This window comes from Phyllobates terribilis, unplaced genomic scaffold (assembly GCF_046119375.1).
Source record: "Phyllobates terribilis strain yellow unplaced genomic scaffold, ASM4611937v1 Scaffold_9__5_contigs__length_417890890, whole genome shotgun sequence".
In the NCBI taxonomy this organism is placed as follows: domain Eukaryota; kingdom Metazoa; phylum Chordata; class Amphibia; order Anura; family Dendrobatidae; genus Phyllobates; species Phyllobates terribilis.
In genome coordinates, this window is record NW_027362769.1 from 384963703 (window position 1) to 384988833 (window position 25131).

Sequence of the window (25131 nt, forward strand, 5' to 3'; positions counted from 1 at the left end):
CCGTGTATCTAATCCTATCCTGTGTGATACTGTCTGCTGAGCCGTGTATCTAATCCTATCCTGTGTGATACTGTCTGCTGAGCGTGTATCTAATCCTATCCTGTGTGATACTGTCTGCTGAGCTGTGTATCTAATCCTATCCTGTGTGATAATGTCTGCTGAGCCGTGTATCTAATCCCATCCTGTGTGATATTGTCTGCTGAGCCCTGCATCTAATCCTACCCTGTGTAATACTGTCTGCTGAGCCGTGTATCTAATCCTATCCTGTGTGATACTGGCTGCTGAGCCGTGTATCTAATCCTCTCCTGTGTGATACTGTCTGCTGAGCCGTGTATCTAATCCTATCCTGTGTGATACTGTTTGCTGAGCCGTGTATCTAATCCTATCCTGTGTGATACTGTCTGCTGAGCCGTGTATCTAAACCTATCCTGTGTGATACTGTCTGCTGAGCCGTGTATCTAAACCTATCCTGTGTGATACTGTCTGCTGAGCCGTGTATCTAAACCTATCCTGTGTGATACTGTCTGCTGAGCCGTGTATCTAATCCTATCCTGTGTGATACTGTTTGCTGAGCCGTGTATCTAAACCTATCCTGTGTGATACTGCCTGCTGAGCCGTGTATCTAATCCTATCCTGTGTGATACTGTTTGCTGAGCCGTGTATCTAATCCTATCCTGTGTGATACTGTCTGCTGAGCCGTGTATCTAATCCTATCCTGTGTGATACAGTCTGCTGAGCCGTGTATCTAATCCTATCCTGTGTGATACTGTCTGCTGAGCCGTGTATCTAATCCCATCCTGTGTGATACTGTCTGCTGAGCCGTGTATCTAATCCTATCCTGTGTGATACTGGCTGCTGAGCCGTGTATCTAATCCTACCCTGTGTAATACTGTCTGCTGAGCCGTGTATCTAATCCTCTCCTGTGTGATACTGTCTGCTGAGCCGTGTATCTAATCCTATCCTGTGTGATACTGCCTGCTGAGCCGTGTATCTAATCCTATCCTGTGTGATACTGTTTGCTGAGCCGTGTATCTAATCCTATCCTGTGTGATACTGTCTGCTGAGCCGTGTATCTAATCCTATCCTGTGTGATACTGTCTGCTGAGCCGTGTATCTAATCCTATCCTGTGTGATACTGTCTGCTGAGCTGTGTATCTAATCCTATCCTGTGTGATACAGTCTGCTGAGCCGTGTATCTAATCCTATCCTGTGTGATACTGTCTGCTGAGCCGTGTATCTAATCCTATCCTGTGTGATACTGTCTGCTGAGCTGTGTATCTAATCCCATCCTGTGTGATACTGTCTGCTGAGCTGTGTATCTAATCCTGTGTGATACTGTCTGCTGAGCCCTATATCTAATCCTATCCTGTGTGATACTGCCTGCTGAGCCGTGTATCTAATCCTATCCTGAGTGATACTGTCTGCTGAGCCGTGTATCTAATCCTATCCTGTGTGATACTGTCTGCTGAGCTGTGTATCTAATCCTATCCTGAGTGATACTGTCTGCTGAGCCGTGTATCTAATCCTATCCTGTGTGATACTGTCTGCTGAGCTGTGTATCTAATCCTATCCTGAGTGATACTGTCTGCTGAGCCGTGTATCTAATCCTATCCTGAGTGATACTGTCTGCTGAGCTGTGTATCTAATCCTATCCTGTGTGATACCGTCTGCTGAGCCGTGTATCTAATCCTATCCTGTGTGATACTGTCTGCTGAGCCGTGTATCTAATCCTATCCTGTGTGATACTGTCTGCTGAGCTGTGTATCTAATCCTATCCTGTGTGATACTGTCTGCTGAGCCATGTATCTAATCCTATCCTGTGTGATACTGTCTGCTGAGCCGTGTATCTAATCCTCTCCTGTGTGATACTGTCTGCTGAGCCGTGTATCTAATCCTATCCTGTGTGATACTGTCTTCTGAGCCGTGTATCTAATCCTACCCTGTGTAATACTGTCTTCTGAGCCGTGTATCTAATCCTACCCTGTGTAATACTGTCTGCTGAGCCGTGTATCTAATCCTATCCTGTGTGATACTGTCTGCTGAGCTGTGTATCTAATCCTATCCTGTGTGATACTGTCTGCTGAGCCGTGTATCTAATCCCATCCTGTGTGATACTGTCTGCTGAGCCCTGCATCTAATCCTATCCTGTGTGATACTGTCTGCTGAGCCGTGTATCTAATCCTATCCTGTGTGATACTGGCTGCTGAGCCGTGTATCTAATCCTACCCTGTGTAATACTGTCTGCTGAGCCGTGTATCTAATCCTCTCCTGTGTGATACTGTCTGCTGAGCCGTGTATCTAATCCTATCCTGTGTGATACTGCCTGCTGAGCCGTGTATCTAATCCTATCCTGTGTGATACTGTTTGCTGAGCCGTGTATCTAATCCTATCCTGTGTGATACTGTCTGCTGAGCCGTGTATCTAATCCTATCCTGTGTGATACAGTCTGCTGAGCCGTGTATCTAATCCTATCCTGTGTGATACTGTCTGCTGAGCCGTGTATCTAATCCTATCCTGTGTGATACTGTCTGCTGAGCTGTGTATCTAATCCTATCCTGTGTGATACTGTCTGCTGAGCCCTATATCTAATCCTATCCTGTGTGATACCGTCTGCTGAGCTGTGTATCTAATCCTATCCTGTGTGATACTGTCTGCTGAGCCGTGTATCTAATCCTATCCTGTGTGATACTGTCTGCTGAGCCGTGAATCTAATCCTATCCTGTGTGATACTGTCTGCTGAGCCGTGTATCTAATCCTATCCTGAGTGATACTGTCTGCTGAGCCCTATATCTAATCCTATCCTGTGTGATACAGTCTGCTGAGCCGTGTATCTAATCCTATCCTGTGTGATACTGTCTGCTGAGCCGTGTATCTAATCCTATCCTGTGTGATACTGTCTGCTGAGCCGTGTATCTAATCCTCTCCTGTGTGATACTGTCTGCTGAGCCGTGTATCTAATCCTATCCTGTGTGATACTGTCTGCTGAGCCGTGTATCTAATCCTCTCCTGTGTGATACTGTCTGCTGAGCCGTGTATCTAATCCTATCCTGTGTGATACTGTCTGCTGAGCCGTGTATCTAATCCTATCCTGTGTAATACTGTCTGCTGAGCTGTGTATCTAATCCTATCCTGTGTGATACTGTCTGCTGAGCCGTGTATCTAATCCTCTCCTGTGTGATACTGTCTGCTGAGCCGTGTATCTAATCCTATCCTGTGTGATACTGTCTGCTGAGCCGTGTATCTAATCCTCTCCTGTGTGATACTGTCTGCTGAGCCGTGTATCTAATCCTATCCTGTGTGATACTGTCTTCTGAGCCGTGTATCTAATCCTATCCTGTGTGATACTGTCTGCTGAGCCATGTATCTAATCCTATCCTGTGTGATACTGTCTGCTGAGCCGTGTATCTAATCCTATCCTGTGTGATACTGTCTGCTGAGCTGTGTATCTAATCCTCTCCTGTGTGATACTGTGTGCTGAGCCGTGTATCTAATCCTATCCTGTGTGATACTGTATGCTGAGCCGTGTATCTAATCCTCTCCTGTGTGATACTGTATGCTGAGCCGTGTATCTAATCCTCTCCTGTGTGATACTGTATGCTGAGCCGTGTATCTAATTCTATCCTGTGTGATACTGTCTGCTGAGCCGTGTATCTAATCCTATCCTGTGTGATACTGTCTGCTGAGCCCTGCATCTAATCCTACCCTGTGTAATACTGTCTGCTGAGCCGTGTATCTAATCCTATCCTGTGTGATACTGGCTGCTGAGCCGTGTATCTAATCCTACCCTGTGTAATACTGTCTGCTGAGCCGTGTATCTAATCCTCTCCTGTGTGATACTGTCTGCTGAGCAGTGTATCTAATCCTATCCTGTGTGATACTGTCTGCTGAGCTGTGTATCTAATCCTCTCTTGTGTGATACTGTCTGCTAAGCCGTGTATCTAATCCTATCCTGTGTGATACTGTCTGCTGAGCCGTGTATCTAATCCTATCCTGTGTGATACTGCCTGCTGAGCCGTGTATCTAATCCTATCCTGTGTGATACTGTTTGCTGAGCCGTGTATCTAATCCTATCCTGTGTGATACTGTCTGCTGAGCCGTGTATCTAATCCTATCCTGTGTGATACAGTCTGCTGAGCCGTGTATCTAATCCTATCCTGTGTGATACTGTCTGCTGAGCCGTGTATCTAATCCTATCCTGTGTGATACTGTCTGCTGAGCTGTGTATCTAATCCTATCCTGTGTGATACTGTCTGCTGAGCTGTGTATCTAATCCTATCCTGTGTGATACTGTCTGCTGAGCTGTGTATCTAATCCTATCCTGTGTGATACTGTCTGCTGAGCCGTGTATCTAATCCTATCCTGTGTGATACTGTCTGCTGAGCTGTGTATCTAACCCTATCCTGTGTGATACTGTCTGCTGAGCCGTGTATCTAATCCTCTCCTGTGTGATACTGTCTGCTGAGCCGTGTATCTAATCCTATCCTGTGTGATACTGTCTTCTGAGCCGTGTATCTAATCCTATCCTGTGTGATACTGTCTGCTGAGCCGTGTATCTAATCCTATCCTGTGTAATACTGTCTGCTGAGCTGTGTATCTAATCCTATCCTGTGTGATACTGTCTGCTGAGCCGTGTATCTAATCCTCTCCTGTGTGATACTGTCTGCTGAGCCGTGTATCTAATCCTATCCTGTGTGATACTGTCCGCTGAGCCGTGTATCTAATCCTCTCCTGTGTGATACTGTCTGCTGAGCCGTGTATCTAATCCTATCCTGTGTGATACTGTCTGCTGAGCCGTGTATCTAATCCTATCCTGTGTGATACTGTCTGCTGAGCCGTGTATCTAATCCTATCCTGTGTGATACTGTCTGCTGAGCCATGTATCTAATCCTATCCTGTGTGATACTGTCTGCTGAGCCGTGTATCTAATCCTATCCTGTGTGATACTGTCTGCTGAGCTTTGTATCTAATCCTCTCCTGTGTGATACTGTGTGCTGAGCCGTGTATCTAATACTATCCTGTGTGATACTGTATGCTGAGCCGTGTATCTAATCCTCTCCTGTGTGATACTGTATGCTGAGCCGTGTATCTAATCCTCTCCTGTGTGATACTGTATGCTGAGCCGTGTATCTAATCCTATCCTGTGTGATACTTTCTGCTGAGCCGTGTATCTAATCCTATCCTGTGTGATACTGTCTGCTGAGCTGTGTATCTAATCCTCTCCTGTGTGATACTGTGTGCTGAGCCGTGTATCTAATCCTATCCTGTGTGATACTGTCTGCTGAGCCGTGTATCTAATCCTATCCTGTGTGATACTGTCCGCTGAGCCGTGTATCTAATCCTCTCCTGTGTGATACCGTCTGCTGAGCCGTGTATCTAATCCTATCCTGTGTGATACTGTGTGCTGAGCGGTGTATCTAATCCTATCCTGTGTGATACTGTCTGCTAAGACATGTATCTAATCCTATCCTGTGTGATACTGTCTTCTGAGCCGTGTATCTAATCCTATCCTGTGTGATACTGTGTGCTGAGCGGTGTATCTAATCCTCTCCTGTGTGATACCGTCTGCTGAGCCGTGTATCTAATCCTATCCTGTGTGATACTGTCTGCTGAGCCGTGTATCTAATCCTATCCTGTGTGATACCGTCTGCTGAGCCGTGTATCTAATCCTATCCTGTGTGATACAGTCTGCTGAGCCGTGTATCTAATCCTATCCTGTGTGATACCGTCTGCTGAGCTGTGTACCTAATCCTATCCTGTGTGATACTGTCTGCTGAGCCGTGTATCTAATCCTATCCTGTGTGATACCGTCTGCTGAGCCGTGTATCTAATCCTATCCTGTGTGATACAGTCTGCTGAGCTGTGTATCTAATCCTCTCCTGTGTGATACTGTCTGCTGAGCCGTGTATCTAATCCTATCCTGTGTGATACTGTCTGCTGAGCTGTGTACCTAATCCTATCCTGTGTGATACTGTCTGCTGAGCTGTGTACCTAATCCTATCCTGTGTGATACTGTCTGCTGAGCCGTGTATCTAATCCTATCCTGTATGATACTGTCTGCTGAGCCGTGTATCTAATCCTATCCTGTGTGATACCATCTGCTGAGCCGTGTATCTAATCCTCTCCTGTGTGATACTGTCTGCTGAGCCGTGTATCTAATCCTATCCTGTGTGATACTGTCTGCTGAGCCGTGTATCTAATCCTATCCTGTGTGATACCGTCTGCTGAGCCGTGTATCTAATCCTATCCTGTGTGATACTGTCTGCTGAGCTGTGTATCTAATCCTATCCTGTGTGATACTGTCTGCTGAGCTATGTATCTAATCCTATCCTGTGTGATACTGTCTGCTGAGCTGTGTATCTAATCCTATCCTGTGTGATACTGTGTGCTGAGCAGTGTATCTAATCCTATCCTGTGTGATACTGTGTGCTGAGCCGTGTATCTAATCCTATCCTGTGTGATACTGTCTGCTGAGCTGTGTATCTAATCCTATCATGTGTGATACTGTCTGCTGAGCCGTGTATCTAATCCTATCCTGTGTGATACTGTGTGCTGAGCCGTGTATCTAATCCTATCCTGTGTGATACTGTCTGCTGAGCTGTGTATCTAATCCTATCCTGTGTGATACTGTCTGCTGAGCTGTGTATCTAATCCTATCATGTGTGATACTGTCTGCTGAGCCGTGTATCTAATCCTATCCTGTGTGATACTGTGTGCTGAGCCATGTATCTAATCCTATCCTGTGTGATACTGTCTGCTGAGCTGTGTATCTAATCCTATCCTGTGTGATACTGTGTGCTGAGCCGTGTATCTAATCCTATCCTGTGTGATACTGTGTGCTGAGCCGTGTATCTAATCCTATCCTGTGTGATACTGTCTGCTGAGCTGTGTATCTAATCCTATCCTGTGTGATACTGTCTGCTGAGCTGTGTATCTAATACTATCATGTGTGATACTGTCTGCTGAGCTGTGTATCTAATCCTATCATGTGTGATACTGTCTGCTGAGCCGTGTATCTAATCCTATCCTGTGTGATACTGTCTGCTGAGCTGTGTATCTAATCCTATCCTGTGTGATACTGTCTGCTGAGCTGTGTATCTAATCCTATCATGTGTGATACTGTCTGCTGAGCCGTGTATCTAATCCTATCCTGTGTGATACTGTGTGCTGAGCCGTGTATCTAATCCTATCCTGTGTGATACTGTCTGCTGAGCTGTGTATCTAATCCTATCCTGTGTGATACTGTCTGCTGAGCTGTGTATCTAATCCTATCATGTGTGATACTGTCTGCTGAGCTGTGTATCTAATCCTATCCTGTGTGATACTGTGTGCTGAGCCGTGTATCTAATCCTATCCTGTGTGTTTTCCATCATACAATGTCTGTATCTCCCGCTGTCCTGTTCGGTGATTACATTCTGTACCTCTCCCGGTATCTGTAGACTGTGCCGCCATGTAGTGCTTCCATTTACAGTGATGCCGACACTCTGGAGTCTGGAGCAAGGTCTGTAGTCTCTGGGTGAGAGAGAGAGGTACAGGGAATAATGTGAGTGTAGAGTAATACCACCATATAGTGCACATATAATACTACCGTACCAGAGGGAATAAATAATGCCACCATATAGTGCACATATAATACTACTGTACCAGAGGGAATAAATAATGCCACCATATAGTGCACATATAATACTACCGTACCAGAGGGAATAAATAATACCACCATATAGTGCACATATAATACTACCGTGCCAGAAGGAATAAATAATACCACCATATAGTGCACATATAATACTACCGTGCCAGAGGGAATAAATAATACCACCATATAGTGCACATATAATACTACCGTGCCAGAGGGAATTAATAATACCACCATATAGTGCACATATAATACTACCGTACCAGAGGGAATAAATAATACCAACATATAGTGCACATATAATACTACCATACCAGAGGGAATAAATAATACCACCATATAGTGCACATATAATACTACCGTGCAAGAGGGAATAAATAATACCACCATATAGTCCACATATAATACTACTGTGCCAGAGGGAATAAATAATACCACCATATAGTGCACATATAATACTACCGTGCCAGAGGGAATAAATAATACCACCATATAGTGCACATATAATACTACCGTGCCAGAGGGAATAAAAAATACCACCATATAGTGCACATATAATACTACCATACCAGAGGGAATAAATAATACCACCATATAGTCCACATATAATACTACCGTGCCAGAGGGAATAAATAATACCACCATATAGTCCACATATAATACTACTGTGCCAGAGGGAATAAATAATACCACCATATAGTGCACATATAATACTACCGTGCCAGAGGGAATAAATAATACCACCATATAGTGCACATATAATACTACCGTGCCAGAGGGAATAAATAATACCACCATATAGTGCACATATAATACTACCGTGTCAGAGGGAATGAATAATACCACCATATAGTGCACACATGACACTGCCATACAGTGCACCATTATTAGTGCCATACAGACATACTGTGTTACCCCCCTCTCTGCACACACCATCCTGCCACCATACAGCACAGGGGCCCCGGCACACAGAGAGTTAAGTTCACCACGTTCATTAACACGAGGGGAGAAAGTGTGAGAACATTGTAATGAGGGCGGAGGACACACCCGGGAAGAGGGGGGACTACGACTCCCAGCATCCACCCACCGCCGAGGAGGAGGACCGGCAGCCACACACCGAAATCACGAGCGCAGCATCACCTCCTCCTCCAGACACAAGGCAGGAAGACAGGAGGGAGGAAGACGGACACAAGCCGCACGTGTGAGGAGAGGGCGCAGCGTCTGCAGGTAAGAGGAGCCCCCCACACTGCATCCGTCACACAGGGACCCCCGGGGGCAACCGGAGCTCTGCTCATCCGGGGCCGCCTGCTGCATGGAGACAAATCTGCAACTGCCCATAGCTTCATTATCTACAGATAAGGAGCAATACAGAAGTAATGGAGGAAGAGACTGATCAGACAAGAAGCCACAGCGGTATATAGAAGTTATATGTGTGTATATAGGGACAGTATTATAGTAGTTATATTCTTGTACATAGGTGCAGTATTATAGTAGATATATTCTTTTACATAGGGGGCAGTATTATAGTAGTTATATTCCTGTACATAGGAGGCAGTATTATAGTAGTTATATTCTTGTACATAGGGGCAGTATTATAGTAGTTATATTCTTGTACATAGGGACAGTATTATAGTAGTTATATTCTTGTACATAGGGACAGTATTATAGTAGTTATATTCTTGTACATAGGTGCAGTATTATAGTAGATATATTCTTATACATAGGGGGCAGTATTATAGTAGTTATATTCTTGTACATAGGAGCAGTATTATAGTAGTTATATTCTTATACATAGGGGGCAGTATTATAGTAGTTATATTCTTGTACATAGGGGGCAGTATTATAGTAGTTATATTCTTGTACATAGGGAGCAGTATTATAGTAGTTATATTCTTGTACATAGGGGCAGTATTATAGTAGTTATATTCTTGTACATAGGGGCAGTATTATAGTAGTTATATTCTTATACATAGGGGGCAGTATTATAGTAGTTATATTCTTGTACATAGGGGCAGTATTATAGTAGTTTATATTCTTGTACATAGGGGGCAGTATTATAGTAGTTTATATTCTTGTACATAGGGGGCAGTATTATAGTAGTTTATATTCTTGTACATAGGGGGCAGTATTATAGTAGTTATATTCTTGTACATAGGGGGCAGTATTATAGTAGTTATATTCTTATACATAGGGGGCAGTATTATAGTAGTTATATTCTTATACATAGGGGGCAGTATTATAGTAGTTATATTCTTATACATAGGGGGCAGTATTATAGTAGTTATATTCTTATACATAGGGGGCAGTATTATAGTAGTTATATTCTTATACATAGGGGGCAGTATTATAGTAGTTATATTCTTATACATAGGGGGCAGTATTATAGTAATTATATTCTTGTACATAAGGCCAGTATTATAGTAGTTATATTCTTGTGCATAAGGAGCAGTATTATAGTAGTTATATTCTTGTACATAGGGGGCAGTATTATAGTAGTTATATTCTTGTACATAGGGACAGTATTATAGTAGTTATATTCTTGTACATAGGGGGCAGTATTATAGTAGTTATATTCTTGTACATAGGGGGCAGTATTATAGTAGTTATATTCTTATACATAGGGGGCAGTATTATAGTAGTTATATTCTTATACATAGGGGGCAGTATTATAGTAGTTATATTCTTATACATAGGGGGCAGTATTATAGTAATTATATTCTTGTACATAAGGCCAGTATTATAGTAGTTATATTCTTGTGCATAAGGAGCAGTATTATAGTACTTATATTCTTGTATATAGGGAGCAGTATTATAGTACTTATATTCTTGTATATAGGGAGCAGTATTATAGTAGTTATATTCTTGTACATAGGAGCAGTATTATAGTAGTTATATTCTTGTACATAGGGGCAGTATTATAGTAGTTATATTCTTGTACATAGGGGCAGTATTATAGTAGTTATATTCTTGTACATAGGGGCAGTATTATAGTAGTTATATTCTTGTACATAGGGGGCAGTATTATAGTAGTTATATTCTTGTACATAGGGGGCAGTATTATGGCAGTTATATTCTTGTACATAGGGGGCAGTATTATGGGTATCCTGTTCCTGTGCTTGTGTGGACAGGTCTCTATTACAGGACTGGTGATTTACACTGTATGACATATTACACTTTACCTATGTTGTGTATTATCACGGATCTTGTACATTTATATCTCACACGTCTTCGCTCCCCCAGGGTCAGGATGCAGCAAGGATTTATAAGGGGACATGTATTTGCAGAGTTTTCACACTTTTTCGGTATTACTGCCAGCGTTGTTGTGTTTAATGTAGGTCAAAATCTTTGGAATTGTGAGATTGATATTTGCTAATTGGCCGTCAGATCAGGTTGTGTCAGAGCAGCTCCGTCTGCGGTATTATCCTCCCCGCTGAAATAACGCCGAAATTCCCTTTCATCCGCTATGTACATCGGATCGGATTGGTGCCGGATTATAAGACATGTACTGTATGATTGTGACACTGTGCAGTGACTTTGTGCAGACGTCCATGTAACACAATTTGTATTCGTACCACGATGTAGGGACCGGTTTCCTGATGTGAACTTGACAGCCTTATATATGACCCGTGGACAGTCCATGCATCGGGGTCCATATACAGATTGCTTTATGCGGACGTTGGAATGAGGCTTTTTTCTGTATAATGCCTTCATTGGCACCAAATGTTTAGTAAATAAAACTTCCATATTGTGCATATATAATAGTACTATACACTTAGCACATACAATGCTTTTGAATAGTGCTATACAACTAGCGCATAAAACTGCCATAATGTGCCTATATAATAGTAACAAACACTGAACACATAAAACTGTCATAATGTGCCTACATAATATTAACATAAACTAAGTATATACTGTACATATGCCTATATAACAGTAGCATATAGTGAGCAAATAAAACTGCCATACAGTGCCTGCATTATAGCACCATACACTGAACACATAAAATTGCAGTACAGTTCCTACATAATGGTATCATACACTGCACAAATAAAACTACTATTCAGTGCCTACATAATAGTACAATATAGTGATCAAATAAAACTACAATACAGTGCAAATATAACTGCACACATAACAGTGGCATAAATTACACTGCCATATAATTCTCACATATAAGGGCCGTACAATGGACACACCTGTCTGCACTATGGTACTGTTGTGAAGACACCGTTCAGATTACTATATTATAACGGTACTACTATGTCGTCACTATATGGTACATTCCTGGCAAGTAATCAGTCTCACCCAGCTCCTGAGATTGTGACATGGACGGTGTTATGGTATTGACAAATAATCCTCTTGTTGAGGTCATAATGATGAGATTTTCCGCAGGGAGATGAGACGTGATTGGCTGATCGGGGGTCGGGGTCCAGATTATAATCTACCGCACAGTATCATAATCACGTTCTTCCTATAATGAGTCAACACATGAGTCACCCGCTGCCGGGACCTCATTGATTTGGTTTATCTGATGTCACCTATCTGTCATTAGATGAGACGAGCCGAGAGCATGGACCAGACTAGACGGTACCGCATGGGATTAGATACCCAGCTCCTGCAGGATGGGATAAGATGCACATCTCGCTCCGCAGGCAGTATGACACCTAATAAGATTACTTAGACAGTATCACACACTGGCTTGGATGCAGTGACCTCCTGTGCCCTGTATGGATATATTTGCTTGTTCAGATACCCAGGGACATGCTGTAATTTTTCTCTGTTTTGTAGATACTTCTCGGAGGTGACAGGCGGTGGTGACGTCAGGATGCTGGTGAAGGAGTACCGGATCTGCATGCCTCTCACCACAGACGAGGTGAGCCCCCGATTATGTCCACAGGAGCATGGAATAAGTGGTGAAGTGACTGGGCGTCCGCACACATGCCACCTGTCTCAAAATTGCTGGACTTTCCCAATTTCTGCCAAATTTGTGGTGTCCTGATATATAGTACATTGGGGCACCTCTAACAAAAACCGCGTCTCCTACGGAGGACCACTGTGAGCTCTCGGGATCAATGGGGGTCCCTGACATTCGTTATAGAAAATAATAGAATACCACCATACCATGGCAAATAATACTACCACGTAACACCCTCCACCATTCAAAGTGATTTATCACACCTCTCTCTTCTCCAGAGGGGCAAGTTCTTGGGGTGAGGCCAGTAAGAGGCCCTGGGCAGTTGACTAGTTAGCGACTCCTTAAACTAGCATTGAATAGTCAGTAAATAATACCGCCATATCTATGTTCTGTAACATAGGCAGCACTTATTACTAATATATTGTAGTGAGCCTAAAGGATACTGCCATGTACCGAGTGTCCAATGCTGCCATGTACTAAACGTGTAATGCCGACACGTCCTGGGCGCGTAATGCAGCCACGTCCTGGGATTGTAATGCCACTATATAGTACATCTATAACGCTTAATGCAGCCACGTCCTGGGCGTGTAATGCCACTATATAGTACCTCTATAACGCGTACTGCCGACACGTCCTGGGCGCGTAATGCAGCCACGTCCTGGGATTGTAATGCCACTATATAGTACATCTATAACGCTTAATGCAGCCACGTCCTGGGCGTGTAATGCCACTATATAGTACCTCTATAACGCGTACTGCCGACACGTCCTGGGCGCGTAATGCAGCCACGTCCTGGGCGTGTAATGCCACTATATAGTACCTCTATAACACATACTGCCGACACGTCCTGGGCGTGTAATGCTGCTATATAGTACCTCTATAACGCGTACTGCCGACACGTCCTGGGCGTGTAATGCCGCTATATAGTACCTCTATAACACGTACTGCCGACACGTCCTGGGCGTGTAATGCCGCTATATAGTACCTCTATAACGCGTACTGCCGACACGTCCTGGGCGTGTAATGCCGCTATATAGTACCTCTATAACGCGTACTGCCGACACGTCCTGGGCGTGTAATGCCGCTATATAGTACCTCTATAACGCGTACTGCCGACACGTCCTGGGCGTGTAATGCCGCTATATAGTACCTCTATAACGCGTACTGCCGACACGTCCTGGGCGTGTAATGCCGCTATATAGTACCTCTATAACGCGTACTGCCGACACGTCCTGGGCGTGTAATGCTGCTATATAGTACCTCTATAACACGTACTGCCGACACGTCCTGGGCGTGTAATGCTGCTATATAGTACCTCTATAATATGGTATAGGTTTAGTTTTTAGTGGTCTCACTGCCCTTTTGAAAGTTATATCTGCAGCCATATTGGCTATCGTCCATTTTTTTTCAGAACTGGATCTAACTTACAGACGAGGGTCCGAATCCCCCTATATTCACGTAGGCCGCCATATTCAGTCTCTCTTGCTGCACCTGGGTTAACCCTTCAGGAGACTTGTTCTCCGGTTGAGATGGAGTTAATTTTTTTTTTTTATTTTTTTTTTATGGGGCGGATGGAGATAGACACGACTCGAGGTATGACGCCAGGGTTGGTGACAACTTGACAGTTACCGTAGTAACGCTGACAGACCTGCATTGTCTAAGTGGGAATTACCATTAGCAGGTGAATTATTCCGGGATAAGAGCGGCAGCGATGGCGTACGGTGGGGGAGGGCATGGTCGGGGGGACCTATTGCCTTTACAAAAACTAAACCCGTACATAAAATGTCACTATAATATGGCGCTCCGAGCCCTTTGACTGCACATTATTACATTTGAACCGATGAGCCGCGGGCGGGTCAGCCGGAAGGTTTTGCCAAATTTCGTCATTTTTCTAAATTTCAGGTCATTCTGAAAAGGTGAATGAGAAATTCAGGATAATACATTTTGGCATTTAAAGGGCAGGGGGAACCTAACTGAACAAGCGGAGGGCTTGTCGCCATTAAATTAAAGAAAATATGGACGTCTTGTGGCTTTCACTGTTCTCTTCAGTAAATGTAATGTGGAGCTTTTGCCCCTAGCAACCAAGGTTGTCAGGTTATGTAAAATGAAAGTGAAACTGCCTGGTTGCTATGGGCCGTAAGGCTTGCAGGCAGCAGTTGTCTATAGCAACCAATCAGATTCCATGTTACATTTTCCCAGGGCCACTTGCAAAATGAAAACTGAATTCTAATTGGTTGCTTAGGGCCAGCACAAACTTTACTGTTTGTGCCAGTCAGATATTATCTGCCATATTTTATTTTTCATATTTTGATTAAAGATATTTTTTTCTCATTGTACAGTACAGACGAAAAGTTTGGACACACCTTCTCATTTAAAGATTTTTCTGTATTTTCATGACTATGAAAATTGTACATTCACACTGAAGGCATCAAAACTATGAATCAACACATGTGGAATTATATACTTAACAAAAAAGTGTGAAACAACTGAAAATATGTCTTATATTCTAGTTTCTTCAAAGTAGCCACCTTTTGCTTTGATGACTGCTTTGCACACTCTTGGCATTCTCTTGATGAGCTTCAAGCGGTAGTCACCGGAAATGGTCTTCACTTCACAGGTGTGCCCTGTCAGGTTTAATAAGTGGGATTTCTTGCCTTATAAATGGGGTTGGGACCATTAGTTGTGTTGTGCAGAAGTCAGGTGGATACACAGTTGATAGTCCTACTGAATAGACTGTTAGAATTTGTGTTATGGCGAGAAAAAAGCAGCTAAGTAAAGAAAACCGAGTGGCCATCATTACTTTAAGAAATGAAGGTCAGTCAGTCTGAAAAACTGGACAAACTTTGAAAGTGTCCCCAAGTGCAGTTGCAAAAACCATCAAGCGCTACAAAGAAACTGGCTCACATGAGGACCGCCCCAGGAAAGGAAGACCAAGAGTCACCTCTGCTTCTGAGGATAAGTTTATCCGAGTCACCAGCCTCAGAAATCGCAGGTTAACAGCAGCTCAGATTAGAGACCAGGTCAATGCCACACAGAGTTCTAGCAGCAGACACATCTCTACAACAACTGTTAAGAGGAGACTTTGTGCAGCAGGCCTTCATGGTAAAATAGCTGCTAGGAAACCACTGCTAAGGACAGGCAACAAGCAGAAGAGACTTGTTTGGGCTAAAGAACACAAGGAATGGACATTAGACCAGTGGAAATCTGTGCTTTGCTCTGATGAGTCCAAATTTGAGATCTTTGGTTCCAACCACCGTGTCTTTGTGCGACGCAGAAAAGGTGAACGGATGGACTCTACATGCCTGGTTCCCACCGTGAAGCATGGAGGAGGAGGAGTGATGGTGTGGGGGTGCTTTGCTGGTGACACTGTTGGGGATTTATTCAAAATTGAAGGCATACTGAACCAGCATGGCTACCACAGCATCTTGCAGCGGCATGCTATTCCATCCGGTTTGCGTTTAGTTAGACCATCACTTAATTTTCAACAGGACAATGACCCCAAACACACCTCAGGCTGTGTAAGGGCTATTTGACCAAGAAGGAGAGTGATGGGGGGCTACGCCAGATGACCTGGCCTCCACAGTCACCAGACCTGAACCCAATCGAGATGGTTTGGGGTGAGCTGGACCGCAGAGTATAGGCAAAAGGGCCAACAAGTGCTAAGCATCTCTGGGAACTCCTTCAAGATTGTTGGAAGACCATTTCCGGTGACTACCTCTTGAAGCTCATCAAGAGAATGCCAAGAGTGTGCAAAGCAGTCATCAAAGCAAAAGGTGGCTACTTTGAAGAACCTAGAATATAAGACATATTTTCAGTTGCTTCACACTTTTTTGTTAAGTGTATAATTCCACATGTGTTAATTCATAGTTTTGATGCCTTCAGTGTGAATGTACAATTTTCATAGTCATGAAAATACAGAAAAATCTTTAAATGAGGAGGTGTGTCCAAACTTTTGGTCTGTACTGTATGTACATAGTATACACATACTGTACAGTACTAAAGTACTGTAACTATCTATCTAATATACTGTGTGTATAAATTCCTCTTCAATACCTCTGCTTCCTGTCAGTGAACGAGACAATTCCTGTGTTAATTTGCGGCCATAGTTATTTCCAGTCCGTCATACATTGTAACGAGCCCTGCAGCTGTGCATGGATCTTAGCAGGTTTCCATTCACTGACAGCAAGCATCTAGCGAAAACAGTATAGAAGTAATGGCGGCCGGCGGTGATGCGTCCTGTGTAATCTTCTCGCCCGTCGCAGAGTTTCCATCCTCGTCTTATCGCTTCCTAGTAAATCAATGTCCCCCCTCGTAGAGCTCAGCAAACATTTACCCAGAGCTACCGCCTGCCTCCAGCTGGGGATACATCACGGACTTCACCTGTTAATTATTTTCCCTTCGTTCACTACTACTCTCATCATCCAGACATGGGAAAGCCCAGAAAGTGCCCGATCGGGGGCCAAAGGGACTTCAGAGGGGGCATTGTTCAGAAGTCTTAAGATGATTTCCAGCCATATCTATTCCTGGGAATCCCGAGTGACAACCCGTTTTGCTTCCGTTGCCATATTTGGGATTAGTGTCCCTTTAAGACTCCTGATATGGCGGCACTTTGTACAGACAGGTCGCCCCCCTCCCCGGTCAGGGAGGCAGCAGATGGCCATTCATGGTGTAAATTAGTCACTTCTTGATTTTTCTCCTGTCACCACTGTAATAACTAATTAACATTCTCCGGCTAATTGAGAATGTTGGAGACGCGTATTGTTTGCAGCGGACGCCCAAAAGCCGCAGCATATTGACGGCCATCTGGCATCGCTATCGCCTCAGCGGTTCCCCTATTAAGGCTCATTATTCCTCCAACCCCTGATGAATTGTCCTCGATCGGACCGCACCTTATAAGATCGGAGCAGTCATCAGCGGCGGCCTCCAGTATCCCGTCCTGCCAACCGTATGCCCAGGGCTGTTCAGTACTGGGCACCAATGGTGTATACGGGCATTTATCAAGAGTGAAGCATTAACCTACCCACAAGTATCACATACATGGAAATATATACAGTCATGGCCAAAAGTGTTGGCACCCTTGAAATTGTTCCAGAAAATTAAGTATTTCTCCCAGAAAATTATTACAATTACACATGTTTATTTCCATTGTGTGTATTGAAATAATGCCAATGAAAAGCAAATTAGACATAATTTCTCACAAAACCCCATTTTTGGGGTGACAAAATTGTTGGCACCTTTCAAAAATGTTGGTTAACAACTTTGTTTCAAGTATGTGATGCTCGTTCAAACTCACCAGTGGCAAGTAACAGGTGTGAGCAATATGAAAATCACACCTGAAACCAGGTAAAAAGGAGAGAAGTTGGCTCAATCTTTGCATTGTTTGTGTGTGTGCGTGGCACACTAAGCATGGAGAACAGAAAGAGGAGAAGAGATCTGTCTGAGGCTTGAGAACCAAAATTGTTGAACAATATCAAGAATCTCAAGGTTACTAGTTCATCTACATAGATTTTGATGTTCCTTTGTCCACGGTGCACAGCATAATCAAGAAGTTTACAATCCACGGCACTGTAGCTAATCCCCCTAGCCGTGGACGGCAGAGAAAAATTGATGAAAGGTTACAACACAGGATAGTCCAGATAGTGGATAAGCAGCTCCAATCAAGTTCCAAAGAAATTCAAGCTGTCCTGCAGGCTCAGGGGGCATCAGTGTCAGCGTGAACTATCCGTCCACATGTAAATGAACTGAAACACTATGGCAGATGACCCAGGAGGACCCCACTGCTGACACAGACATAAAAAAAAGCTAGATTGCAGTTTGCTAAAATGTACGTGAGTAAGCCAAAATCCTTCTGGGAAAGCGTCTTGTGGGCAGATGAGACCAAGATAGAGCTTTTTGGTAAAACACCTCATTCTACTGTTTACCGAAACTGGAATAAGGCCTACAAAGAAAAGAACACAGTACATACAGTCAAATATGGTGGAAGGTCACAGATGTTTTGGGACTGTTTCGCTGCCTCTGGCACTGGGTGCCCTGACTGTGTGCAAGGCATCATGAAATCTGAAGCTTACCAAAGGACTTTGGGTGGCAATGTAGTGCCCAGTGTCAGAAAGCTGGGTTTGCGTCCTAGGTCATGGGTCTTCCAGCAGGACAATGACCCCAAACATACTTCAAGAAACCCCCAGAAATGGATAGAAACAAAGTGCTGGAGAGTCCTGAAGTGGTAGCAATGAGTCCAGATCTAATTCCCATTGATCATCTGTGGAGAGATCTTACAATTGCTGATGGGAGAAGACGCCTTCACATATGAGAGACCTGGAGACGTTTGTAAGAAGAGTTCAAGATTCCAGCTGAGACGTGGAAGAAGCTGAGGGTTATAGGAAGCGATTGATTTCTGTTATTTATTCCATAAGGTGCAAACAAATATTAAGGAGGGGGGCAACAATTTTGTCCGGCCCATTTTTGGGGTTTTGTGTGAAATTATGTGCAATTTACCTTTTTTTTTCTGTGTTTTTTTTTGTGTTGTTCCAAAACATACAAAGGAAATAAACCTGTGTATAACATGTGTCATTGTGCTAAGAAATACTTCATTTTCTGGAACAATTTCAAGGATGCAAACACTCATAACTGTGTATACACATCCATTCACTCACACAGTATATACTGTATATACACACGGCTCATACATTCTCATGCAGACGCTACATAATTGGTCAGGTTTGCTATTGTGACATCTAGTAAAGCCGTGTGACACCTGGAACCTGCGACCATATTGATTATCACCTCCTGCTCTTCTGGACCAGAATTAATGAAGGAAGGGTTAAATAGAAATCTGTGGCATTTACTTGGTGGGACATGTGCTGTATACTCTATATAGCAGGAGATTACGACGCGCGTCGGGGTCATTGTGCTCCCCCAGATGAGGCCACTGGCGGGTGACGTGCCATCATGGCTGCTGCCAATCCGGGCAACTTGCTTTTTCAGTAGGAGGAGATGCAGTAAGGAGAGCGGAGCAGCGAGAACACAGGAGACGTCCGGAGCAGAACGCATCTTGAAGATGGTGGAACGCGTACAACGTTTGAGGTTACCACGGCAACCGGGACCGCCGCCGCAGTTCGCCTAATCTGGGCTGTGATACAAGCTGTTTAATAGTCAAAATCTCCATGTTGTCAATGACTACAACCTCCATCAGCGATCAGATCCAAAGGAGTAGTCATACAAAAGCCTACAGCCAAACTACCGGGGTATCCTACAGCACAGGCTTAGATACAGCAGCACCGCACACAGTACTACACATGACTGGCTTAGATACACAGGCCTAACAGTTGGAGTTGGAGAGGCTAGGATACAATGGTGAAACAGTCACACAATGGGCTTAAATACAGCAGCTCAGCAGACTGTATCACACAGGACAGGATTAGATACACGGCTCAGCAGCCAGTATCACACAGGACAGGATTAGATACACGGCTCAGCAGACGGTATCACACAGGAGAGGGTTAGATTCATGGCTCAGCAGACTGTATCACACAGGACAGGATTAGATACACGGCTCAGCAGCCAGTATCACACAGGAGAGGGTTAGATACACAGCTCAGCAGACGGTATCACACAGGAGAGGGTTAGATACACGGCTCAGCAGACAGTATCACACATGATAGGATTAGATACACTGCTCTGCAGACGGTATCACACAGGAGAGGGTTAGATACACGGCTCAGCAGACGGTATCACACAGGATAGAATTAGATGCACTGCTCTGCAGACGGTATCACACAGGATAGGATTAGATACACGGCTCAGCAGACAGTATCACACCGGATAGGATTAGATACATGGCTCTGCAGACGGTATCACACAGGATAGGATTAGATACACGCTCAGCAGACAGTATCACACCGGATAGGATTAGATACACTGCTCTGCAGACGGTATCACACAGGAGAGGGTTAGATACACGGCTCAGCAGACAGTATCACACAGGATAGGATTAGATACATGGCTCAGCAGACAGTATCACACAGGATAGGATTAGATACACGGCTCAGCAGACAGTATCACACAGGATAGGATTAGATACACGGCTCAGCAGACGGTATCACACAGGATAGGATTAGATACACGGCTCAGCAGACGGTATCACACAGGAGAGGGTTAGATACACGGCTCAGCAGACGGTATCACACAGGAGAGAGTTAGATACACGGCTCAGCAGACAGTATCACACAGGAGAGGATTAGATACATGGCTCAGCAGACGGTATCACACAGGATAGGATTAGATACACGGCTCAGCAGACAGTATCACACAGGATAGGATATGGTACACGGCTCAGCAGACAGTATCACACAGGATAGGATTAGATACACGACTCAGCAGACAGTATCACACAGGATAGGATTAGATACACGGCTCAGCAGACAGTATCACACAGGATAGGATTGGATACACGGCTCCGTGTCAGGCTGCCATCTTCAGTGAAGGCTTTTATTGGCCTTCTGTTTGCAGCCACATATTGGAGGCCTCCATGCTGACTTCCTGTATCTGGTGTTACTGTGGAAACTGTCGGCGTCACGGAATCTTCCATGTTGGTTTTTGGTTGTAACCACTTTCCCCGTCCGCGGGTCACCGAGCGCGATGGGCGATACGTGATGTAGAGGAAGCGGCGCCAGGAAGTTTACTTTACTTTGATAATTGTAGCTAGAAGAGGCTTTATGAGAAAGTATCACACGAGAGGATTAGATACACTGCAGTATGGTTTCACAAATTATAGTATTAGATACACAGCTCAGCAGACAGTATCACACAGGATAGGATTAGATACACAGCTCAGCAGACAGTATCACACATGATAGGATTAGATGCACAGCAGTACGGTATCACACATGATGGGATCAGATAGACGGCAGTACGGTATCACACATGATGGGATTAGATGCACAGCAGTACGGTATCACACATGATGGGATTAGATGCACAGCAGTACGGTATCACACATGATGGGATCAGATAGACGGCAGTACGGTATCACACATGATGGGATCAGATAGACGGCAGTACGGTATCACACATGATGGGATCAGGTAGACGGCAGTACGGTATCACACATGATGGGATCAGATAGACGGCAGTACGGTATCACACATGATGGGATCAGATAGACGGCAGTACGGTATCACACATGATGGGATCAGATAGACGGCAGTACGGTATCACACATGATGGGATCAGATAGACGGCAGTACGGTATCACACATGATGGGATTAGATGCACAGCAGTACAGTATCACACATGATGGGATTAGATGCACAGCAGTACAGTATCACACATGATGGGATCAGATAGACGGCAGTACGGTATCACACATGATAGGATTAGATGCACAGCAGTACGGTATCACACATGATGGGATCAGATAGACGGCAATACGGTATCACACATGATGGGATCAGATACGCGGCAGTACGGTATCACACATGATGGGATTAGATAGACGGCAGTACGGTATCACACATGATGGGATTAGATAGACGGCAGTACGGTATCACACATGATGGGATTAGATAGACGGCAGTACGGTATCACACATGATGGGATCAGATAGACTGCAGTACGGTATCACACATGATGGGATCAGATAGACGGCAGTACGGTATCACACATGATGGGATCAGATATGCGGCAGTACGGTATCACACATGATGGGATCAGATATGCGGCAGTACGGTATCACACATGATAGGATCAGATACGCGGCAGTACGGTATCACACATGATGGGATTAGATAGACGGCAGTACGGTATCACACATGATGGGATTAGATAGACGGCAGTACGGTATCACACTTGATAGGATTAGATAGACGGCAGTACGGTATCACACATGATGGGATTAGATAGACGGCAGTACGGTATCACACATGATGGGATTAGATAGACGGCAGTACGGTATCACACATGATGGGATTAGATAGACGGCAGTACGGTATCACACATGATGGGATTAGATAGACGGCAGTACGGTATCACACATGATGGGATTAGATAGACGGCAGTACGGTATCACACATGATGGGATCAGATACGCGGCAGTACGGTATCACACATGATAGGATTAGATACACGGCAGTACAGTATCACACAATCTGACGGATAAACCCTTATAAGCTGTGGTGTCGGACATATTGGCTATCCCTCGGCATCTCAGGCGTTTGGATGGATTTTCCCCCCTGACTTTATAGTTTTGTCCTTATATTTGGACGTGACGTGCTGTATCACAGCTGAGCTGTCGTCACACTGGGGTCCGTCAGCAGCCGATTCCCCGGAGTGATGAGTTATGGTGGTGACCTGTGTTACGCTGCAGCTTTGTCACGTGTATAAATAATACTTTTTAATTCTCTCTCCTTACTTTCCGCTTTTCATGGTCCCTGGTGAGCTGCACAAGTGATGAGTATGAGTGTGAGCGGTGCGCCCGGCGTGCCAGAGCGGAGGTGGCGACATGTCATGATCCACCCCTTTTAACAAAAAATAGTGAAGCTCCGCCATCGTAGTCTTCATAGTAAAACCCGGCATCTTTGTGAAAATATTTGTTGTTTGGAAACCATCAGCAAGTAGCTGTTTATGGATCTTGTTTATATAGAATTGTGAATAGAGCGAGTATAAGCCAGGGCGATGTTTTACCCCCCAAACCTATGTCTGTTTATGCGTGTGATGAAGTCCAGGCCACGGTGTGACCAAAGTAGGGCAGTCATAGCTTCCCCTCTGATCACCACAGGCCCGATAGTGAGTAGATGTGAATTATATCACCTCTTTATTATACTTTATTGTTTATTTTTACTCAGTTCTTAGTTTAATTTTACCTTTTACCATGTAGGAATATATATTACTACCTGGAAACTATCAACAAGTTGCTGTAGATGGATCTTATTGAGAAATGTAGTGTAAACGGATAGGAATAAGTGTATGATAGAAAGAGGTTTGTGCAGAATTAGGAAAAACATGATTGCTTTTTCTTAGAACTGAGCCAATACCTCTCCATTGTGCTACCTTGACTTGGAACTACTGTCAGTGAGCTGCTGTTAATAATAATAATAATCTTTATTTATATAGCGCCAACATATTCCGCAGCGCTTAACAATTCACAGGTTCATGTACAACAGTCATAAGTAACATAGCTAAAGATAATACAATAATTACAGCAAAAATAATGACGACCCTGCTCATAAGAGCTTACAATCTACAATGAGGTGGGGGTGACACAAAGTACAGGGGCTTATTTACAAGGATGGTCCGGCCATCTTGAGGGGATGAGGGATAGATAAAGGCTGCATGAGCTCATCATCAGCCAACATCTGTAGTGCTTTTGGGTTCGGTGGAGACTTATGTTTGGAGAAATAAGGAATGGGCTATGAGAATATAAAAGGACTTTGATTAGGGAACGTGATAGGCCGCCCTAAAGAGGTGTGTTTTTAGGGAGCGCCTAAAACTGTGTAAATTGTGGTTCATCCTAATTTCTTGGGGTGGAGCATTCCAGAGAATAGGTGCAGCTCGGGAGAAGTCTTGAAGCTGGGAGTGGGAGGTACGGATTAGTGCGGATGTTAGTCGAAAGTTGCTAGCAGAGCGTAGAAAACGGGTAGGCCGATAGACAGAGATGAGGGAAGAGATGTAGGGGGGTGCCACACTGTGGAGAGCTTTGTGGGTGAGAACAAGCAATTTAAATCGGATCCTATAATTCATGGGCAGCCAGTGCAATGACTGGCACAGAGCGGAGGAGTCTGAGTAACGATTAGCCAGATAGATGACCCTGGCTGCAGCATTGAGGATGGACTGGAGGGGGGAAAGTCGAGTGAGGGGGAGGCCAATTAAGAGAGAGTTACAGTAGTCAAGGCGGGAGTGGATCAGGGCAACAGTGAGGGTTTTTGTTGTTTCCAAGGTGAGAAAGGGGCGGATTCTAGAGATGTTCTTCAGGTGCAAGTGACAAGAGCAGGCAAGAGATTGTATGTGGAAGGTGAAGGAGAGATTGGTGTCAAACACAACGCCCAAGCAACGCGCCTGCTTGCTCGGCATTATTGTGGTGCCACACACTGAGAGAGAGATGTCAGATTTAGAGAGGTGAGTAGACGGCGGGAACAGAAGAAGTTCAGTTTTTGAGAGGTTGAGTTTCAGATAGAGAGCGGACATGATTTTAGAAACTGTGGCTAGACAGTCACTGGTGTTCTGTAGTACAGCAGGGGTAAGGTCAGGGGATGAGGTGTATAGTTGTGTGTCATCAGCATAAAGATGGTACTGAAAACCAAATTTGCTGATTGTCTGTCCAATTGGGGCTGTGTAGAGAGAGAAGAGAGGAGGGCCAAGGACTGAACCCTGAGGAACCCCAATAGTGAGAGGAAGAGGGGAAGAAGTGGAGCCAGCGAACGATACACTGAAAGAGCGGTCAGATAGGTAGGAGGAGAACTAGGAGAGAGCAGTGTACTTTATGCCGATTGAGTGAAGCATAGAGAGTAGGAGGTGGTGGTCAACGGTGTCAAAGGCTGCAGAGAGGTCAAGAAGAATGAGCAGAGTAGTCACCATTACGTTTTGCTG

At 44.4% G+C, this 25131-nt stretch overlaps 1 protein-coding gene across 1 annotated transcript in view; it reads left to right on the forward strand.

The window, feature by feature from the left end:
- Nucleotides 1–8683: 8683 nt before the first annotated feature.
- Nucleotides 8684–25131, forward strand: part of LOC141162441 (cytoplasmic phosphatidylinositol transfer protein 1-like) — a 42898-nt gene continuing 26450 nt past the window's right edge. Inside the window, exons 1-2 of the mRNA XM_073648569.1 lie at nt 8684–8860; nt 12425–12509. Coding sequence (XP_073504670.1) covers nt 12462–12509 — 48 coding nt within the window. The 5' untranslated portion in view covers nt 8684–8860; nt 12425–12461. The remainder of the gene's footprint in view (nt 8861–12424; nt 12510–25131) is intronic.